We start from the raw sequence: 18,397 nt of genomic DNA on the forward strand, positions 1-18,397 counted from the left end.
TTTTTTTTACCATATTTTCTGCTGTACATGTCGCACCACCCTATAAGTTGCATCAGTCCATATTTGGCTAATAAAGTGAAAAAAATCCATAACTATGTCGCTTCACCGTATATGTTGCATCTATTATGCGTCACCGCTGACAACCCGGAAATGTGGGCCGGTGTTGTTCCAAAAATCGATGGACTGCCAAATGGCGGCTGCTGGAGCGTGCACAGGAGGACTTTAACAAGCATTTAACAAGGCACTTAAAAATAATTATTTGTTTGCTCAAAATTATAGTAAATGTGTGTCTCAGTCTAACGTTTGCTTAGTAAATGCACTTTGGTGGTCAAATCATCTGCATTTCAAAACCCAGTACATGGAAGTAAATGCGTGCATGCGACGAGTCGTTGTAGAAAATTTAACAAGAAAAGCACCTAAACAATTATTTGTTTGCTTGAAATTATAGCAAAGATGTGTCTCAGTCTAACATTTGCTTAATAAATGCACTTTAGAGGTCAAATCAGCTGCATTTTGCTGGGGCGGTGCAGCTGGTTTGACGGTTCCAAGCAACGAGCAGAATGAAGGTGGAAAGACTATGGCAGGCTGATTGAGTCATTAAAAGCTGATGAAGATTCTCAGTCATCCGGGACATGGTAAATTAAAAAAAGTTCAAGAAAAAAACTAGAAAGTATAAAGTATAATAAAGTCCAGTTGTTTTTGTCTTGAAATTTTTTTAATTTGGCATTATAGTCACTTTTACCTATTATATGATACAACAGCATGCCATATAGTTATTACTACTCTGTTGCCATCAAGTGGCTGAAAGTGGTACTGCTTAAAAAAAAAATTTCAGTCAGAATGAATGAAAACGGTCATATCTCAGCCAAAAATGTTTTTTAAATATGGGAAAAAAATCCATAAATATGTCGCTTCGGCCTATAAGTCTCAGGGCATGAAATTATGCAAAAAAACTGCAACTAATAGGCCCAAAAATATGGCAGTTATTTTTTAAGTATAGCTGTGAAGACAAAGTATTTTTAAATACTGAATTAGTTAACAGACAAAGCCTACTCATAATTAATTTTTATTCAATTATATATTTTTATTTATTTATTTTAATGTTTTTTCAGAGTGGCACGGTGGCTCAATTGGTAGAGGTATTACCTATCAGTGAGAAGGTCGCCTGATCCAATCCTGGCTGGGGTCTTTCTGGGTGGAGTTTGCACGTTCTCTCAGTGCATGCATGAGTTTTCTCTGGGTACTCCAGTTTCTTCCCACAGACAAAAATTCTTTATTTCATTTATTTTTTTTAAATTGATTGGTGTGGTGGTAGCGGAGAGAAATGCTCCATAAATAAGCTCAGAGGTGACAGAATCTTCTCTGCTGCAGGTCCAAAACTGTGGAATGAGTTACCACTACATGTCAGGCAGGCTCCCTCTCTCACTGTTTTTGTCTTGTTTAAAAATTCACTTTTATTACCTGGCTTTTGACACTGAGCGAGTTGATTTTCACTTGTCTGTAGTATATTCTGTTAATCATTTAGTTCTTATTGTTACATAATTGGATCTATGCATTTTATTTTGTGTCCTTTGCTTGTTTGTTTCTGCTGTACAGCACTTTGGTTGGCCTTGTTGCTGTTTTTAAGTGCTTTATAAATAATGTGGCATCGTACGATATGGTATAAATACTGAATTTAAAAAAAAATTCATGATGGATGCCAAAGCTAAATCCAAATGACTTCAATTCAGCTATTTTTACAAATGCAGAGTTGAAATTTGGTGGAGTTATAGCTGAGATCGTTCCCCATCACATAGTAAATCCAAATAACAAAAAATCTGAAATGGCTACAATAGCTTTAAAGAAAAAGATAGTATAACTCATTGACTTTTTTTTGCCATATTGAGCTGAAACTTAGTGTATTTGTAGCTGAGAGCAAACCCCAACACATAGTACTGTCAAATCAAAATTTTAAAATGGCCGCCACATAACAGTCTCCATCAAAGTTTCTCCAGGAACTTTCTACTGTATCATTATTCTTTGTTCTGTTGTTGTCAATTAGATTGTTCCAGAAACAACCTGTTGAGTATTGAATATTAATAAACATCTGCATGAGACAGCATATGGGTACTGACTTGAAAAAGATGATTATCCACAACATACAAGTTGTGCCTGTAATAAATCTCACTCTAATAACGGCAGCTGGTGGTTTCATAGCACTCCTTACATATTCCCATTGCAATCTCCTCATGCCATAGAACATTAACATTTCTAACTTTAACAAGCCTAACCTGCTGCACATCCTTTTAAGCCTGATCCCACTGTCACGACAATCAGCACAAGTCCCTCTCTCCCTCCTTAGTGTCAATTTCCCATACATTTCATCATACAGCTTCTGCTTTGCCTTCACTACCTCAGTTTTTGCTCTACGTTGAATCTTCGTATATTCCTGTCTCCTCTCTTCAGTCCTCTCACTGTCCCAATACTTCTTGGCTAACATCTTCCTATAAAGACCTTCCTGCACTTCACTATTCCACCACCAGGTTTCATCATCCATTCTCTGTCCAGATGACATACCAAGTACCTTCCTACCTGTCTCTTTAATTACCGTTGTTGTTGTAGTAGTCCAGTAATTTGGAAACTCTATATCATCACCCAGAGCCTTTAACAGCTCCTCCCTGAATTTCTCACAACATTCTTCCTTCTTCATCTTCCACCATTTGGTCTTCTTCTCTGATTTTACTCTTTCTTTTTTTCACAACAACAGTCATTCTACACACAACCATCTGATGCTGTCTGGCCACGCTCTCCCCTGCCACAACCTTACAGTCCCCAATCTCCCTCAGGTTTCCTCTTCTACACAGAATGTAGTCGACCAGCGTACTCCTTTCTCCACTCTTATAAGTCACTATGTTCCTCCTTCCTTTGAAATGTGTATTGACTACAACCATTTTTATTTTCTTGGTAAAATCCACCACCATCTGTCCTTCCTGGTTTCTTTCCTTGACACCAAATCTACCCATCACTTCTTCATCCTCTCTGTTTCCTTCACCAACATGTCCATTCAGGTCTGCTCCGATCACCACTCTCTCCTCCCTGGGAATACTCTCCATAACTTCATCCAGATCCTTCCAGAATGGTTTTCTCCTCTATGTCACATTCAACTAGAGGAGCATAACCACTGACAACATTTAGAATCAGATAATAATATATTTACCTTCAGTTAAATCACCCGATCTGACATTCTCTTCACCTCTACTATGTTATTTGCCAACTCCTCCCTTCTGGACCATCCCTACTCTATTACTCTTTCTATCCACACCTTTGATAACAGTCTATCTGTTTTAAATTGTGCTCTATAAATAAATATGACTTGACTTGACTTGACCATGGTAAAACTGTTTAAAGCCTACTCCAATGCTTCGAGCCTTGCTGCCCTTCCACTTGGTCTCTTGGCAGATAAAACATCTACCTTCCTTGTCTGCATAATGTCAGCCAGCTCTCTGCCTTTGCCTGTCAATGTCCCCACATTTAGAGTTGCCACCCTCAGTCCAATATTCTTGACTTTCCTCCTCTCTCAGTCTCTTGACACGTTTTTTTTCTCATAGTTTTTGACTAACGGTAGCACAGTTCCTGACAGCATCCTGTATGTCAACAGCACCAGTGGCAGTGTCATTGTTAGCACAGGCCCCGACTAAATGGTGTCGTTTAGATGATCTTGCATGTTAGCTTTGACAAAGGTGTTTTATCTTGGATGCCCTTACTGACACAACCCTCAACCTGGGCTTGGGACGGGTACGAAACATTCACTGGCTTGTGCTCCCTAGTGTCAGGTTGAAAATTATAAATTGTCCTAAAGCCATATGGAAAAATGACCCTTTTTGAAAGTAAACTCTAGTGTATTCCTTTTTCTGGTAAAAACCTAAACTGCAGCTTAAACTTTTTTCCGGTAAAACTCTGGGTTAAAAAAAAAAACTTACAGCATTAACCACTCTGGTAAAACTCAAAACATCAGCTTAAAAAAAACATTTTGGTAAAACATAAAATTGTAGCTTTGTAGCAGAAGGAATGCTTTTAATGAAATATTAACTGTAAATCTGCACAGTTACTAATTAGCAATGCATGTTTTTTTTGTGCCAAAGCTAATCAACATTAGCAAACACAAAAAGGGCTAAAACTGTATGTTTTACAGATATTGACCTGAAATTTTATATAGTACAGAGAATTAAAAAAAAAATTATATTATATATATATATATATATATATATATATATATATATATATGTATATTTATATATATATCTGTATATATATATAATATAATTTTTTTATTTATTTATTTTTTTACATTGACTACTCAAAGACATATTTATAATTTGATCAAAACAGTAATAACTCAATCATTTCTCATTACAAGATATATTAACTGCCATGAAAGTTGGTGGGCAACATGTATTTCGTTAGGAATGTGTTTGTTATATATCAAGCCCCTTTTTTTTTATTAACACAAATCACAGAAACAAACACCTACCAAAATGTATAAAGCCAAACAATTTAAATAAAAGTCACAACAGAGAAATTTAAAAAAGGCATTATAACTGAGATAGGATTTAAATTTCAGTATTTAAGAAAATCTATAACGGTAATGAAATGGGTGCCAATGCCCATTCCTTTATCTTTTTTTTTTACCTTTGAGTATTTAGGCAGGTTGGTTTGATGAGAACAAAATGTCATTGAGAATTTTCATTCTCATGGAGTTGATCTGTTTCAAGTTCCCAACCAGACTTCTACAACCAGTGTAAGCCTGTGTCGTTCATTACAACCCACTGGTATCAGTTAACATGATGGATGGTGAATCAATTACAAACATGCTTCTACTAAACAAAACAGGAACAGTCATCTAAACTGTGAATGAAACATTTATCCTTTAATATTGAACAGCTTATAAATGTGGATTTTTCTTTTGAGAAAGAAATCAATATACTTCAAAACAAAGATGAACATTTTAAATGTCTATATTCACCTAGAAAGCACTGTATGTCAAAATAGATCAATTTTGAGTTTATATCATTTCCTCTATGCACAAAATCAGACACTATACTGACATCTGTGAATTCAATATATGAACAAAAAAATCTTGATCGATTTTCATATTTTAGGTTTTGAATCACACATATTTGTGCAAAGCTAACTCTGATTGCAGTGCACTCAGTACCTTGCACGAGGGGGTCTCCAATCTCTACCGCCTCCTTATTGTCCATCTCCTCCTGCACACAGGATGCAGCAGCCATTTGGGCTAAAGCTGATGCACAGTGGGCAGCCACACCTGAAAAAAAGCAGAGCAAATATAATGTTAAAAAACAAAAGGAATATATATATATGTGTGTGTGTGTGTGTGCGTGTGTGTGGGTGTGTGATGGTGTGTGTGTGTGTGTGACTGGCCACGGCAAAACCAGGAACAAGTTTCCCCTGGGTCATTTTGAGTTATTTACAGAATCTGAAAGTGTGGGTTCTAAGCTATCTGATGATGTCAAACATATGACAATCGAAAAAAACAAAAACTGAAGACGATACGGCCATTTCAATGTTGGCAATCTGCAAATAAGATTAGGGAGAATACAGGCCTCAAAGATTCAGAAGAATGACCCCATTCCTGAAGCGTTACCTGGGGGTGTTAACAATTGCTGTTCATTTACATTAATTTGCCTTAACCCCATCCCCCAGCACTGACTGTCCACACAGACTCTGCCTTGGAAGGTGTGCAGACCTTCAGCTTTGCTTTGCTTTACTGCATAATGCCTATTGATCTTTTGAAAAAATAACAAAAAACATTAATACAAATAATTGTGTTTTATGTTATTGTGACATGTTTTACACATTTATAAGTCAAAGTCAACGTTGTTGTCAAAACTGCAATATGTAGAGGACATACACAGGATTGAAATTACATTCCTCTCAGACCCTTGGTGCAACAATAACCATTAAACCTGATGCATGCTCAATTATCCAGGTAGAAAAATCTAAAAAAGTTCAATCTGGTCCTCTGGACATTCAAAAAACAAAACAAAGCAAAACAAAAAAAATGTAGAAACGTTTCGTCTCTCATCCGAGAGACTTCCTCAGTCTGAGGTGCTGTTTTCAGCTCAGTCTCTTAAATAGCACCTTCTCAGAGTGGATCAACCAGTTTGCTGCTGACAACCAAAACCAGCTGCTCACATGGTCAAGAAGGACCATCAGCCTAACAATGGATCATTAGCACACTGATGGCTGTTTACTATTCACAGAGGGCTGAGTGATACTAGCAATAACAGCATTGTAAGATTGGGACAGTTGAACACGGAGGCCTCCACCCCTGTTTAATGATGGACGATTTCTTTTCACAAAGATGGCCTCCTTTACTCCTCTCTCAAACCATCGTTCCTCTCTATCCAGGATGTGAACATCTTCATCCCTGAAAGAGTGACCGCTGGCCTGGAGATGAGTGTAGACCGCAGAGTCCTGGCCTGATGATGTTGATCTTCTGTGCTGGGCCATCCTTTTGGCCAGTGGCTGTTTAGTTTCCCCGATGTAAGACTGATCACAGCCCTCCCGACACTGAACAACATACACAATATTACTCTGTTTGTGCCGGGGGACTGGATCTTTGGGATGAACCAGTCTTTGCCGTAATGTATTTTGGGGTTTAAAAGCCACTGGGACATTATGTTTAGAAAATAAACGTCTCAGTTTCTCTGATACTCCCTCAACATACGGAATGACCACTGGTCTGGGTTCCTCCTTTTCACCTGATGGCTGACTGGAGTCCTGTTTGGGTTTCTTCTCTGCTTTCAGGAAGGCCCAGTTAGGATATCCACATTGCTCTAGAGCCTGTCTTGTGTGGGATTTCTCCTTCTGCCTGGCTCCTGAGTTAGTGGGGATGCTGTCTGCTCTGTGGTACAGAGTCCTGATGACTCCTAAGACTCCTACCATTAGGATATATATATATATATTATATATATATATATATATATATATATAATCACATATATACATACATGACCTGCTGGTTACCCTGACAGGTAAACATTGTGGTGCACAACAATGATCTCGAGTGATAAATAATGATGTCATGTGGAGGTGAAGGACCAAGAAATGCTGACAGCCACGTCAACCAAACTTTTGATGAAAAGTAAGATTACATTTATGTTGTGGTATTTTATTCAGGTGTTTGTTTATGTGTTTTTGTTGCTATGATTGTACATAATGAAGATTAGTGGATGATTGTTAATATCTTAATGAGATAGTGTTGAAAATATGCTAACGCTAACACAAGTTAAATGCTGTCAACGTGAACTCAAGAAGCATTTTAACTGAAGATAGTTTTACATGACGTCAGTTCTCTGCATTTGTAAGCCACAGAGTTATGTAAAACATTTAATTTTTCATATACACATAACTACCAGGATCAATCAGATAGACATTGAGTCCATTAAATTTAGTAGAAGTCGGCATTGAAAAATATGCTTCAATCCATGGACCTTCAAATAAAAAAATGAAAATAAATAAATCACCAGACTGTCAATAAATTTAGAAATTATTTCCTGAAGACTGGCTAAGCTTCGTGTTTTCAAGTGTCCCACCTTAAAATATTTATAAAGAAAAAAAACGTTAATTAGATTCAGTCTATAGCATTTAATAAATGTGAAAAAAACCCAACTGATTCAAATAACTGATTCTTTTCAGCAACAACAACAACAACAACAACAACAACAATAAACAAAAATGAATTTGCTCAAAACAGCCTGAAAAAAACAAAACACACCTACCGATTTCCCTAGAGACTGGAAAAGGTGATGCTTTAAGTTTAGCACCACCTTTTAGCTGTTAACAAAACATCTTAAACATGCAATTTAAAAAATGCAAATAGCAAGAGGTTGAAGTATGAAGAATGTTTATTAGAGATCAAAAACCACATCCAACAGGTTTTTTTTTTGTTGTTTTTTTTTCAAAAAGACACGTGTGTGCATGTGCCTGCGTGTGTTTTGTGTGTATGTGTGAACAAAAGTCTTTGCTTACGTTTGCAGTTCATTATCATATTATACAGAACAACTCAGGTTGTTGTTCTGACCAAATGTATGTACGTGTGGTAGAAATCAGCATTGTAGTTTTTGACATAAAAACATTTTTAGCGCCTCCAAAAGGTTGAGAAAAGTCGTGCCGCCTATTCAGATTAGAAAACTGGACAAATAGTAAAGTTTTGATCTGTATGTGTGTTAAAAATGATCAAATATGGCCAATTGTATATGAGGGCTAACTGATGTGGAAACATGACTCAGTAATAAAAAAAATCCTAAATAACTTTCAGAACTACTACCGTACTCTTTATGGTATACATGTACTGTATAAGAAATTCTTATACTGACTGACATTGAGTCCTAGGAGACCATTTTTAAAGATTTTGCACATTATGCCAATTTGCAAAAGAACAAAATTTTCAAAGTAAACCAACCTGCAGTAAAAAAAACAACTACAGTACACTTAAACAATTAGGAGGTATCGAAGTACTCAATGATTGGGCTTAGAATTTTGGAATTACAGACCAAAAACACCACCTAGGGGTGTACTTATGTAGTTTTATCTTATATACCTGTGAGCACACCAGTACTTTAAATATACAAAATAAACCATATTTTAAATATGGTAAAAGAGCTAGTTGTTTATTATAAAGCTTGTTAACAGTGAAAATGTGAACATATGGGTAGGCAAGACCATAAAAAACAAACAAACAGACTTTCGTTCTGGCCTTTTAGTAGGAGGAAATTTTAGTAACTGGACCTCAGTGAGTTCTATTTCATCCCTCCTGACCGCCAGAGGGCGGTGCTGAAAGCACTGAATGTTCCCTTCGCGCATGCGCTGTTCGAGTAATAATACCAACAGAGTTACAGGTGTGACACAGATGACCAATCAGAGGCTATATAGCCTGACATCATCCGCTGCTCTGCTCCTTTTTTCTTCTCGTGCACGGTTCAATTCAGGGCTTCAGCCCTTTGGACCTTTTCTGAACTTTTTACCGTTATCAGAAGCCCGACTGCCCGACTGCCCGTCTGCGGGAGTAGCATGTTTGTCCTCCTAGGGCTGCGATGGTTTAACCCTGTTCAAAGGTATTTTCTGCTGATTCGTTGGGGACTACGGCGGTTTCCGCCTCTCCCAACTTACAGCGTCTTACTACTATGTGTGTGATTCAACACCGGTGAGTAGTGTTTTTCCTTTTATTTCGCCATTGGTTAGCAGTAGCATTCGCTCCGCTCCCGCTTGTTGGGAGACCTCCAACCGCGTGGTCGGCTGGACTGTGCTCCGACGTTGTTCATGACTACTATGCGTGTGATTTAACACTGGTGAGTAATGGTTTTTTGCTTATATTTTGCTATTGGTTAGCGGTAGCGTTCGCTCCGCTCCCGTTTAATGGAGGCCTCCAACTGCGTGGTCGGTTGGACTGTGCTCCGAAGTTTGCTTATTAAGTAGTCAGCTGAGTTCCTGGCCTTGTTTTAATTGATGAAGGCGAGCGTTCTCACCCCCTCTCCCAATTGTCCTCTCTTACCAGCTGAGCTAGCGGTGCTAGCCTCTCTGAGTTTTAACATTGTTTTAATTGGTGAAGGTGAGCGTTCTCACCCCCTCTCCTAATTGTCCTCTCTTACCAGCTGAGCTAGCGGTGCTAGCCTCTCTGAGTTTTGGCCTTGTTTTGATTGGTGAAGGCGAGCGTTCGCACCCCCACTCCCAATTGTCCTCTTTACCAGCTGAGCTAGCGGTGCTAGCCTCTCTGAGTTTTGGCCTAGTTTTAATTGGTGAAGGTGAGCGTTCGCGCCTCCTCTCCCAATTGTCTTCTTTACCAGCTGAGCTGACGGTGTTAACCTTTCTGAGTTTCTTGCCGTAATTTTTTCGTCCTATATCTTGGACATAGCTGGGTAAGGAGCATGGATGGCTCTCACTGCTTTACAGTCTGTGGAGCTGTGCTCCAGACAGATGACGATCACGACCTGTGTCCTGCCTGCCTTGGACATGACCATCTGGCGGAGGCACTGTCAGAAAACCCCTGCATGAATTGCAGCTTCATGTCGCGTGCTGTGAGGGTGGCCCGGCTGGCCCAGTTTTGCTCCAAACTTGGCGATGACCTCCCGCCTTCTGGGCAGGAGGCTCCACTTAGGCGCTCAAAGTGATGGACTGAGGCCACAGTCTCTGTGGCCCCTCCTGGGAATAAGCGAGCCAGATCTGATAGGGGCCTCTCCACAAGGGTGGAGCAGCTCTCCGCTGAATTAGCGGAGATGAAGTCCCTTTTTCAGGTACGCCAACTGGGAACTGAACCAGTGGCAGCGACCGGACTCTCCTCCCCACCCATGCCTGAACTGGCTGCGGAAGAAGATGTGCTATCCTTGGCTGCCTCTGCCTCTCACTTTTTAGGTGAGGAGGACGGGCATTCATCTCAAGTCTCAGAGACAGCTTCACTTTCTTCTTCTAGGAGCGCAGTTAGTGGGTCGGGTGACGGCTCGATGCAGGACGTCATGCATATGGCCCTGAGACAACTGCAGCTGGATGTCCCGCAACCAGAGGCGTCCACCTCTGGAAGTGCCTTCTTCAGGCACGGACTGACCCCTCCTTCCTTTTCTGTCCCTCCATCAGAGGAGTTCCAGAGGGAGTTGCATGGTTGCTGGCAGGACCCCAAAGCCTTTGTGCGCCTCTCCGCAGATGGCCGAGTGTTGGCGGCCATGCATGAGCCGGCTGCAGCAGGTTTGGATCACATGCTAGCGATAGAACCTGCTGTTGCCTCTCTCATCGTGTCACCAGAGGAAGCTCTGCGCAGTCATGTTCGGTGCCCACGAGCTCAGTGTCATGTCACAGATGAATTCCTCTGCAGAGCCTATGCCACCGGAGCACGTGCTGGCCGCTTAGGTAATTCCTTGGCACACTTCATGCTTGCCCTCTCCGCATCCCTTCAGGGGACTAGTGGTGCAACAGCAACAATGGGCTTTAGCGATGCAGCGCTTCAGGCCTTTGCACTAATGACGAGGGAGCTTGGGCGTGTGATGTCCTCCTTGGCCCAGGCTCGCCGACAGGTCTGGTTGGCGCAGTCAGCATTGACTGAGCGATGCCGTAGAACCTGCCGTAACGTCCCAGTGGTGCCGGGAGAGTTGTTCAGTTCGGCTGCCTTGGAAGCGCTGGAACGGACTGTCCAGGCACGACAGCGAAGGCAGAAATTTTCAAGCCTTAGCAGGGCAATGCCCCCTCCACCTCCTCGGCATCCAAGGCGCCTGTCAGCTGACTCCAGCATGCAGCCGCCGCCTGGGGGGCATAACCGGCCAGGTGGTCCTTACCCTCATGCTGTTCAGCAAAGGCCCAGCAGGAGCTTTTCGTGGGTCGGTCCACCGACAGCTGGGCAGGCTCAGACCAGGGATTCTGGCTGCCGCCCCCCCCCCCCCCCCGGCCCCTAGGGCCTATCGGGGTCACAACTGGCAGTTCCGGGTACTCTCATTTGGGCTCTCTCTCTCTCCCTGAGGGTGTTCACTCGGTGCGTGAAGGCAGCCCTCTCTCCTCTGCAGGCCTGCGGAGTGAAGATTCTGCCGTACTTAGATGATTGGCTTCTCTAAGCCCCGTCTCAGGCCTGTGCCTTTCACGACACAAACCGCCTGCTCGCTCATATGTCCCAGTTGGGCCTCAATGTCAACCTGGAGAAGAGCTGCCTGATCCCTTCCCAGACAACTACTTTTCTTGGGGTGGTTCTGGATTCATCTTCCATGAGAGCTCGCCCATCCGCTCAAAGGGTGGCCGGCATACTCCAGCCTGTCCAGCCGGTCAGTCGGTTCAGGCTGGGCAGGCAGCTCCCCCATGTTGCCTTTCTGCAACTACTCGGCAAGCTGACATCAGTCACTCAGGTGGTGCCCTTAGGCCTGCTGTCACTTCGCCCCTTGCAGAGGTGGCTCAACAGCTTTCGCCTGGATGCCAGGCTGCACAGGCGTCGCAAGCTCGCAGTGACGTGGTCATGTCTTCATGCCTTGACTTCATGGAGGGACGGAGATTATTTGTCCAGGGGTGTCCCCATGGGAGTGGTAGTGTGTCGCAGGGAAGTGGTCACGACAGATGCCAGCTCCATGGGATGGGGGGCTGTGTGGCAACGCAGAGCGGTTCAGGGCCGCTGGGGTCAAAGGGACCACTCCAAGCATATAAATGTGCTGGAGCTGCGTGCAATGCACTTGGCACTCAGGCACTTCCTGCCTCACCTGGAAGGGAGGTATGTTCTTGTTCGGTCAGACAACACCTCTGTTGTCTACCACATCAACCATCAGGGGGGCACCAGGTCAGCACAACTTCTGAGAGTGTCCAGAGAGCTCCTGGAATGGGCCTCTCCTCGCCTGTCCACCCTATGGGCAGCGTACTTACCAGGGCGACACAATCAGGTCGCAGATTTTCTCTCCCGCCAAGGGACCCCTCCGGGAGAGTGGTCCCTCCACAGCGACATAGTGCTGATGATCTGGGACCGTTTTGGTCAGGCAGAGATAGACCTGTTTGCAACGGAAGAGTCAACTCGGTGTCCCTTATGGTACTCTCTTACGTGGGCGTTGGGTGCGCTGGGCCAGGACGCATTGGCTCATTCTTGGCCAAGGGTCCTTCTATATGCCTTTCCACACCTTTCTCTAATTTGGCCAACCCTTCAGAGAGTCCTCGAGGAGGGCCACAGGATGCTGCTGGTGGCTCCGTATTGGCCAGCGCGACCATGGTTCCCAATGCTACGAAGTCTATGCCAGGGCGTCCCATGGTGTCTTCCGACCAGGAGGGACTTGCTGTCTCAGATGGGGGGACTGATATGGCACCCCAATCTTCAACGTCTTCGGCTGTGGGTGTGACCACTGCAAGGCTAGGACTGTAGCTGACTGGAGTTTTCGAGCTCCGTCAGGGCACCCTCTACTCGTCAGCAGTACGAAAACAGGTGGCGTCTGTTTTCACAATGGTGTTCTGATCACAACGAGGATCCAGTCTTCTATACAGTACCCACCATTCTGGAGTTTCTTCAGTCTCTACTTGGTAAGGGTCGCTCTCCTTCGACGCCTAAAGTTTATGTAGCGGCAATATCATCTAATCACGCTGGCATCAATGGCTGTACGGTAGGGAGCCATAATCTAGTCTCTCTTTTTCTGCGTGGTGCCCGTAGGTCACACCCGCCGACAGCTCCACGAGCACCAGGTTGGGACCTGCCCTTGGTTCTCAAAGCTCTGTGCCACCCTCCTTTCGAGCCTCTGACGCAGGAGGACCTCAAGTGGCTTTCATGTAAGACAGCTTTTTTGTTGGCTATTGCCTCAGCAAAGAGGGTCAGCGAGCTACATGCTCTCTCAGTCAGTCCCTCATGTCTCAGGTGGGGCCCTGAGGGCTCTTGTGTTACCTTGTGGCCAAACACTGCATTTGTACCAAAGGTGTTATCTCACTCTCACTGTAACCAACCGTTGAGGCTGGCACGTTTTCAGCCTACGCCTGGTGAGGGGTCTGGATTATTGTGCCCGGTGAGGGCACTGGAGGCATACGTTGCAGCTACTGCCGTGATAAGACATTCAGACCAGCTGTTTGTGTGTTATGGAGGCCCTAGGTTAGGCTGTCCTCTTTCCAAACAGCGCCTCTCCCACTGGATCGTGGACATCATCTGCCACGCCTATGCTGCAGGGCCCGGCCCCCTGCCGGTCGGCTTGAAGGCTCACTCTACCAGGAGCGTCTCCGCTTCCTGGGCTGCCCTGAGAGGGGTTCCGCTGGAAGCAATATGTGCTGCTGCATCATGTGCTTCCCCAAGCACGTTCACCAGATTTTATAGAGTTAACGTGGCCACCCCTCATCCCCTGGGCCAGGTTCTTCTACAAGGGTCCTCTGGGCCTCCTCAGTGAATAGAATAGAATAGAATAGAATTCAACTTTATTGTCATTGCACATGTCACAGGTACAAAGCAACGAAATGCAGTTTGCATCTATCCAGAAGTGCTTAGCAAGAAAAATAAATTGGTAGATATATATATAGTACAATATACAGTAAGTTGCTTTGAATATGCTATAGGTATAAATATATACAAGTTGTGAGTGTACAGACTATGAACAGGTTATAATATGAAGGGGTATAAACAGCTATATAAAAGAAAAAATATATATATATATAAGTATGTGAGGTGGGTGTTTAGGATTCCTTGTGACATCATTGGTATTAGTCATTCAGTGCTTTCAGCACCGCCCTCTGGTGGTCAGGAGGGATGAAATAGAACGAAAGTTACGTATGTAACTACGGTTCTGTGAATCCTGGATGACCACCAGAGCTTCTCTGTCACTCAGAATCCTTGCGTTCTGCGAGAAGATTCTGTAGGAGCAGAGCTGCGGATGATGTTGGGCTATATAGCCTCTGATTGGTCATCCGTGTCACACCTGTGACTCTGTTGGTATTATTACTCGAACAGCGCATGCGCGAAGGGAACATTCAGTGCTTTCAGCACCGCCCTCTGGCGGTCATCCGGGGTTCATAGAACCGTAGTTACATACGTAACTTTCGTTTTAATTGAATACTCCTACTATACGACATAATCTTGAAGTTAAACCTAAAAGATATTTATGCACAAGTAAAGTGGACCTGGTATACCTGGGATCCTGAACAGGATTAATTAACATAACCCAACGAGTCCGACAGGCAAGTTACCGGTAAATTTATCAACCTCATTCCCCATCACTGAATCCATTGAATGGTATAAATGGTATGGTATAAAGTTTATTCATTTTAAAAAGGTACAAAACAATTCCATAACAATATAAAGAAAGATACAAATGATTTAAAATGAAAGGCAGCAGAAAGAAGAAAAAATCTTATTATATTCGCCCCTTTTTTCAAACAATTATTTCAATCATAATAATTTCCAAGTAACAGAACAAAATGAATAACTCTTTCTAATTTTTCTAATTCTAATACAAAACACACACTAAGCTACTTCATATATACTTTTTTAACAATCCAGCTTTGATCTTTTTCTTAAATGTACACATTGACTTGACATTTTTAACATCACTCTCTAGACCATTCCACAATCCAATTCCTTGGATTAAGGTAGACCTTCCCTTCAGACTAGTTCTGAATTTTGGTTTGACAAATATCTCTATCCCCTTAAGATTGTAACAACTTTGTTTTTTAACAAAATTTATTTGGATATTTAATGGTAATGTGTTATTTTGAGCCCTATACATAACTGATAAAATACTGTAATCTACCAAATCGTGGAACTTCAATAACTTCAGTTGACAAAATAATGTGCTTGATGGGTGACTGTAATGCTTTCTGGAGATAATTCTTACAGCTCTTTTCTGTAAAATAAAAATAGGTTTTGTAAATGTTTTACACGCTTTCCCCCAAACATCAATGCAATAGATTAAATGTGGAACAATAATTGTGTTATACAATATGTACAGAGCTTTATCATTTAATAATTCCCTGACTTTGTATAGTACTGCAATAGATTTAGATATTTTTGTTCTTACAGAATTTATGTGATTTTTCCATGTTAGCTGTTCATCAATGATTGCACCCAAAAATTTCATCTCATTAACTCTACAAATCTCAACACCCTCAATTTTTAATAGATCGTCAACAGTTCTCTTTTTGTTACTAAATATCATGTATTTAATTTTATCTAAATTTAATGATAATTTATTAATTTTAAACCAAGTTTGTATTTTATCAAATTCTGTCTTCATCAATTCCAACATCTGTTTTACATCTTTACCCAAACAAAAAAGTGTGGTGTCATCTGCAAAAAAGACACATTTGAGGAGTCCTGATACATTCACTAAGTCATTCACATATAAAATAAATAACTTTGGTCCAAGTACAGAGCCTCGAGGAACTCCACAAGTGATATTGCACAGGTCAGATCTTACACCATTTATTTGTACAAACTGTTTCCTATCTTTTAGATAGCTAGATACCCAGTGTAATGCTGGTCCTCTTATACCATATTTATTTAATTTTTCAAGGAGAATAGTGTGGTCAATAGTATCAAATGATTTTTTTAAATCAACGAAAATACTAACACAATACTGTTTTTGATCTACAGCAGTAGTTATTTGTTCTATTATTTCCATGAGAGCCATTGATGTAGAGTTTTTTGCTCTAAACCCATACTGACTGCTACTTAGAATGTTTTATTTAGTAATAAATTTATCTAATCTGGTCACAAATAGTTTTTCTAGAATTTTTGAGAATTGTGGTAATAAGGATATTGGTCTATAATTATTGAACACACATTTATCACCATTTTTAAAGAGAGGAACTACCTTAGCTACTTTCATATTGTCTGGAAATATTCCTTTTGAAAATGATAAATTACAAATATATGTAAACGGCTCGATAACATAACTCATTATGTCCTTTACAAACATCATATCCATGTCCACCCAGTCTTTTGATCTCTTATCTGTAAGATTTTTTTACAACATTCATTATTTCTTCTTTGTCAGTTCCATTAAGAAAAATACTGTTGTCACAACTTATAACTGAATGGTTCACATTATTGTCTACTTTTGGTATTTTAGCTGCAAGTCTTGATCCAACGTTCACAAAATGATGATTAAATCCATTTACAATTTCATTTTCATCATGGATTTCATCGTGAACCTTCAAAAAATATTGTGAAATACCAGTTTTTGCTTTATGACTTTTCAGAACACTATTTATTACTCGCCATGTAGCTTTCATATCACCATTACTTTTATTTAATAAATTACTCTAATATTCCTTCGTTTACTTATAATCGCTACTAATTTATTTTTATACTTCTTATATTTCTCTTCAGCCTCTTGTGTTCTCAATTTCAAGAAACATGTGTACAAATAATTCTTTTTTTTTTACAAGCATTTCTCAACCCTTTCGTCATCCATGGTTGGTCAACAACATTTCTCTTTGTACAATTGTTTTGCACACAAATCTTTTCATACAGAGCTCCTAAAATATTCATAAACTCATCATATGATCTGTTCACATCATCAACATACACGTCTTTCCAGCTTTGTTTATGTAAATCATCTTTTAATTTGTCCATTGCTTTTTTTGATGTTTATTGTTTTTTTTTCTTAATTGTAATTTCTTTTGTAATGCTTTGATAATTTTTATAAATCATGAAAACTGGTAAATGATCACTCAAATCACTCATTAAAATACCTCCCATCACATCCCCATTTGTTACATTTGTGAAAATATTATTGATTATTGTAGCACTATGAGTTGTAATTCTTGTTGGTTTTGATATTAACGGATAAAGATTTAAACTATACAATGAATTTGTAAATGTACTGATGTTATTTGAATCTGTTTTATTTCCCAGGTCAATATTAAAGTCTCTACAGAAAAAAAATGCTTTTATTAAAACTCTTGTCCAATAGTTGTACGATTTTATCAGTGAATATTTCTATATTTGATCCTGGAGATCGATATACACAACTTATTAATATGCTTTTATCATTCTTGTTTATTCTAAAAAAGTTAAATCTGGTCCTCTGGACATTCAAAAAAACCAAAAACAAAGCAAAACAACAAAAAATGTAGAAACGTTTCGTCTCTCGTCCGAGAGACTTCTTCAGTCTGAGGTGCTGTATTCAGCTCAGTCTCTTAAATAGCACCTTCTCAGAGTGGATCAACCAGTTTTGCTGCTGACAACCAAAACCAGCTGATCACATGCTCAAGAAGGACCATCAGCCTAACAATGGATCATTAGCACACTGATGGCTGTTTACTACTCACAGAGGGCTGAGTGATACTAGCAATCACAGCATTGTAAGAGGGGGACAATTGAACACGTAGGCCTCCACCCCTGTTTAATGATGGACGGTTTCTTTTCACAAAGACGGCCTCCTTTACTCCTCTCTCAAACCATCGTTCCTCTCTGTCCAGGATGTGAACATCTTCATCCTTGAAAGAGTGACCGCTGGCCTGGAGATGAGTGTAGACCGCAGAGTCCTGGCCTGATGATGTTGATCTTCTGTGCTGGGCCATCCTTTTGGCCAGTGGCTGTTTAGTTTCCCCGATGTAAGACTGATCACAGCCCTCCTGACACTGAACAGCATACACAATATTACTCTGTTTGTGCCGGGGGACTGGATCTTTGGGATGAACCAGTCTTTGCCGTAATGTATTTTGGGGTTTAAAAGCCACTGGGACATTATGTTTAGAAAATAAACGTCTCAGTTTCTCTGATACTCCCTCAACATATGGAATGACCACTGGTCTGGGTCTGAGTTCCTCCTTTTCACCTGATGGCTGACTGGAGTCCTGTTTGGGTTTCTTCTCTGCTTTTAGGAAGGCCCAGTTAGGATATCCACATTGCTCTAGAGCCTGTTTTGTGTGGGATTTCTCCTTCTGCCTGGCTCCTGAGCTAGTGGGGACG

The 18,397-nt window shown here is 41.2% G+C and overlaps 1 protein-coding gene across 1 annotated transcript in view; it reads right to left on the minus strand.

Moving 5' to 3' along the window:
* LOC119430847 (brefeldin A-inhibited guanine nucleotide-exchange protein 3-like) overlaps positions 1 to 18,397 on the minus strand; it is a 25,816-nt gene that overhangs the window by 2,287 nt on the left and 5,132 nt on the right. Inside the window, exon 3 of the mRNA XM_037698329.1 lies at positions 5,195 to 5,305. Coding sequence (XP_037554257.1) covers positions 5,195 to 5,305 — 111 coding nt within the window. The remainder of the gene's footprint in view (positions 1 to 5,194; positions 5,306 to 18,397) is intronic.

The sequence above is a fragment of the Nematolebias whitei genome, chromosome 1 (genome assembly GCF_014905685.2).
Source record: "Nematolebias whitei isolate Nwh7 chromosome 1, NemWhi1, whole genome shotgun sequence".
Lineage (NCBI taxonomy): Eukaryota > Metazoa > Chordata > Actinopteri > Cyprinodontiformes > Rivulidae > Nematolebias > Nematolebias whitei.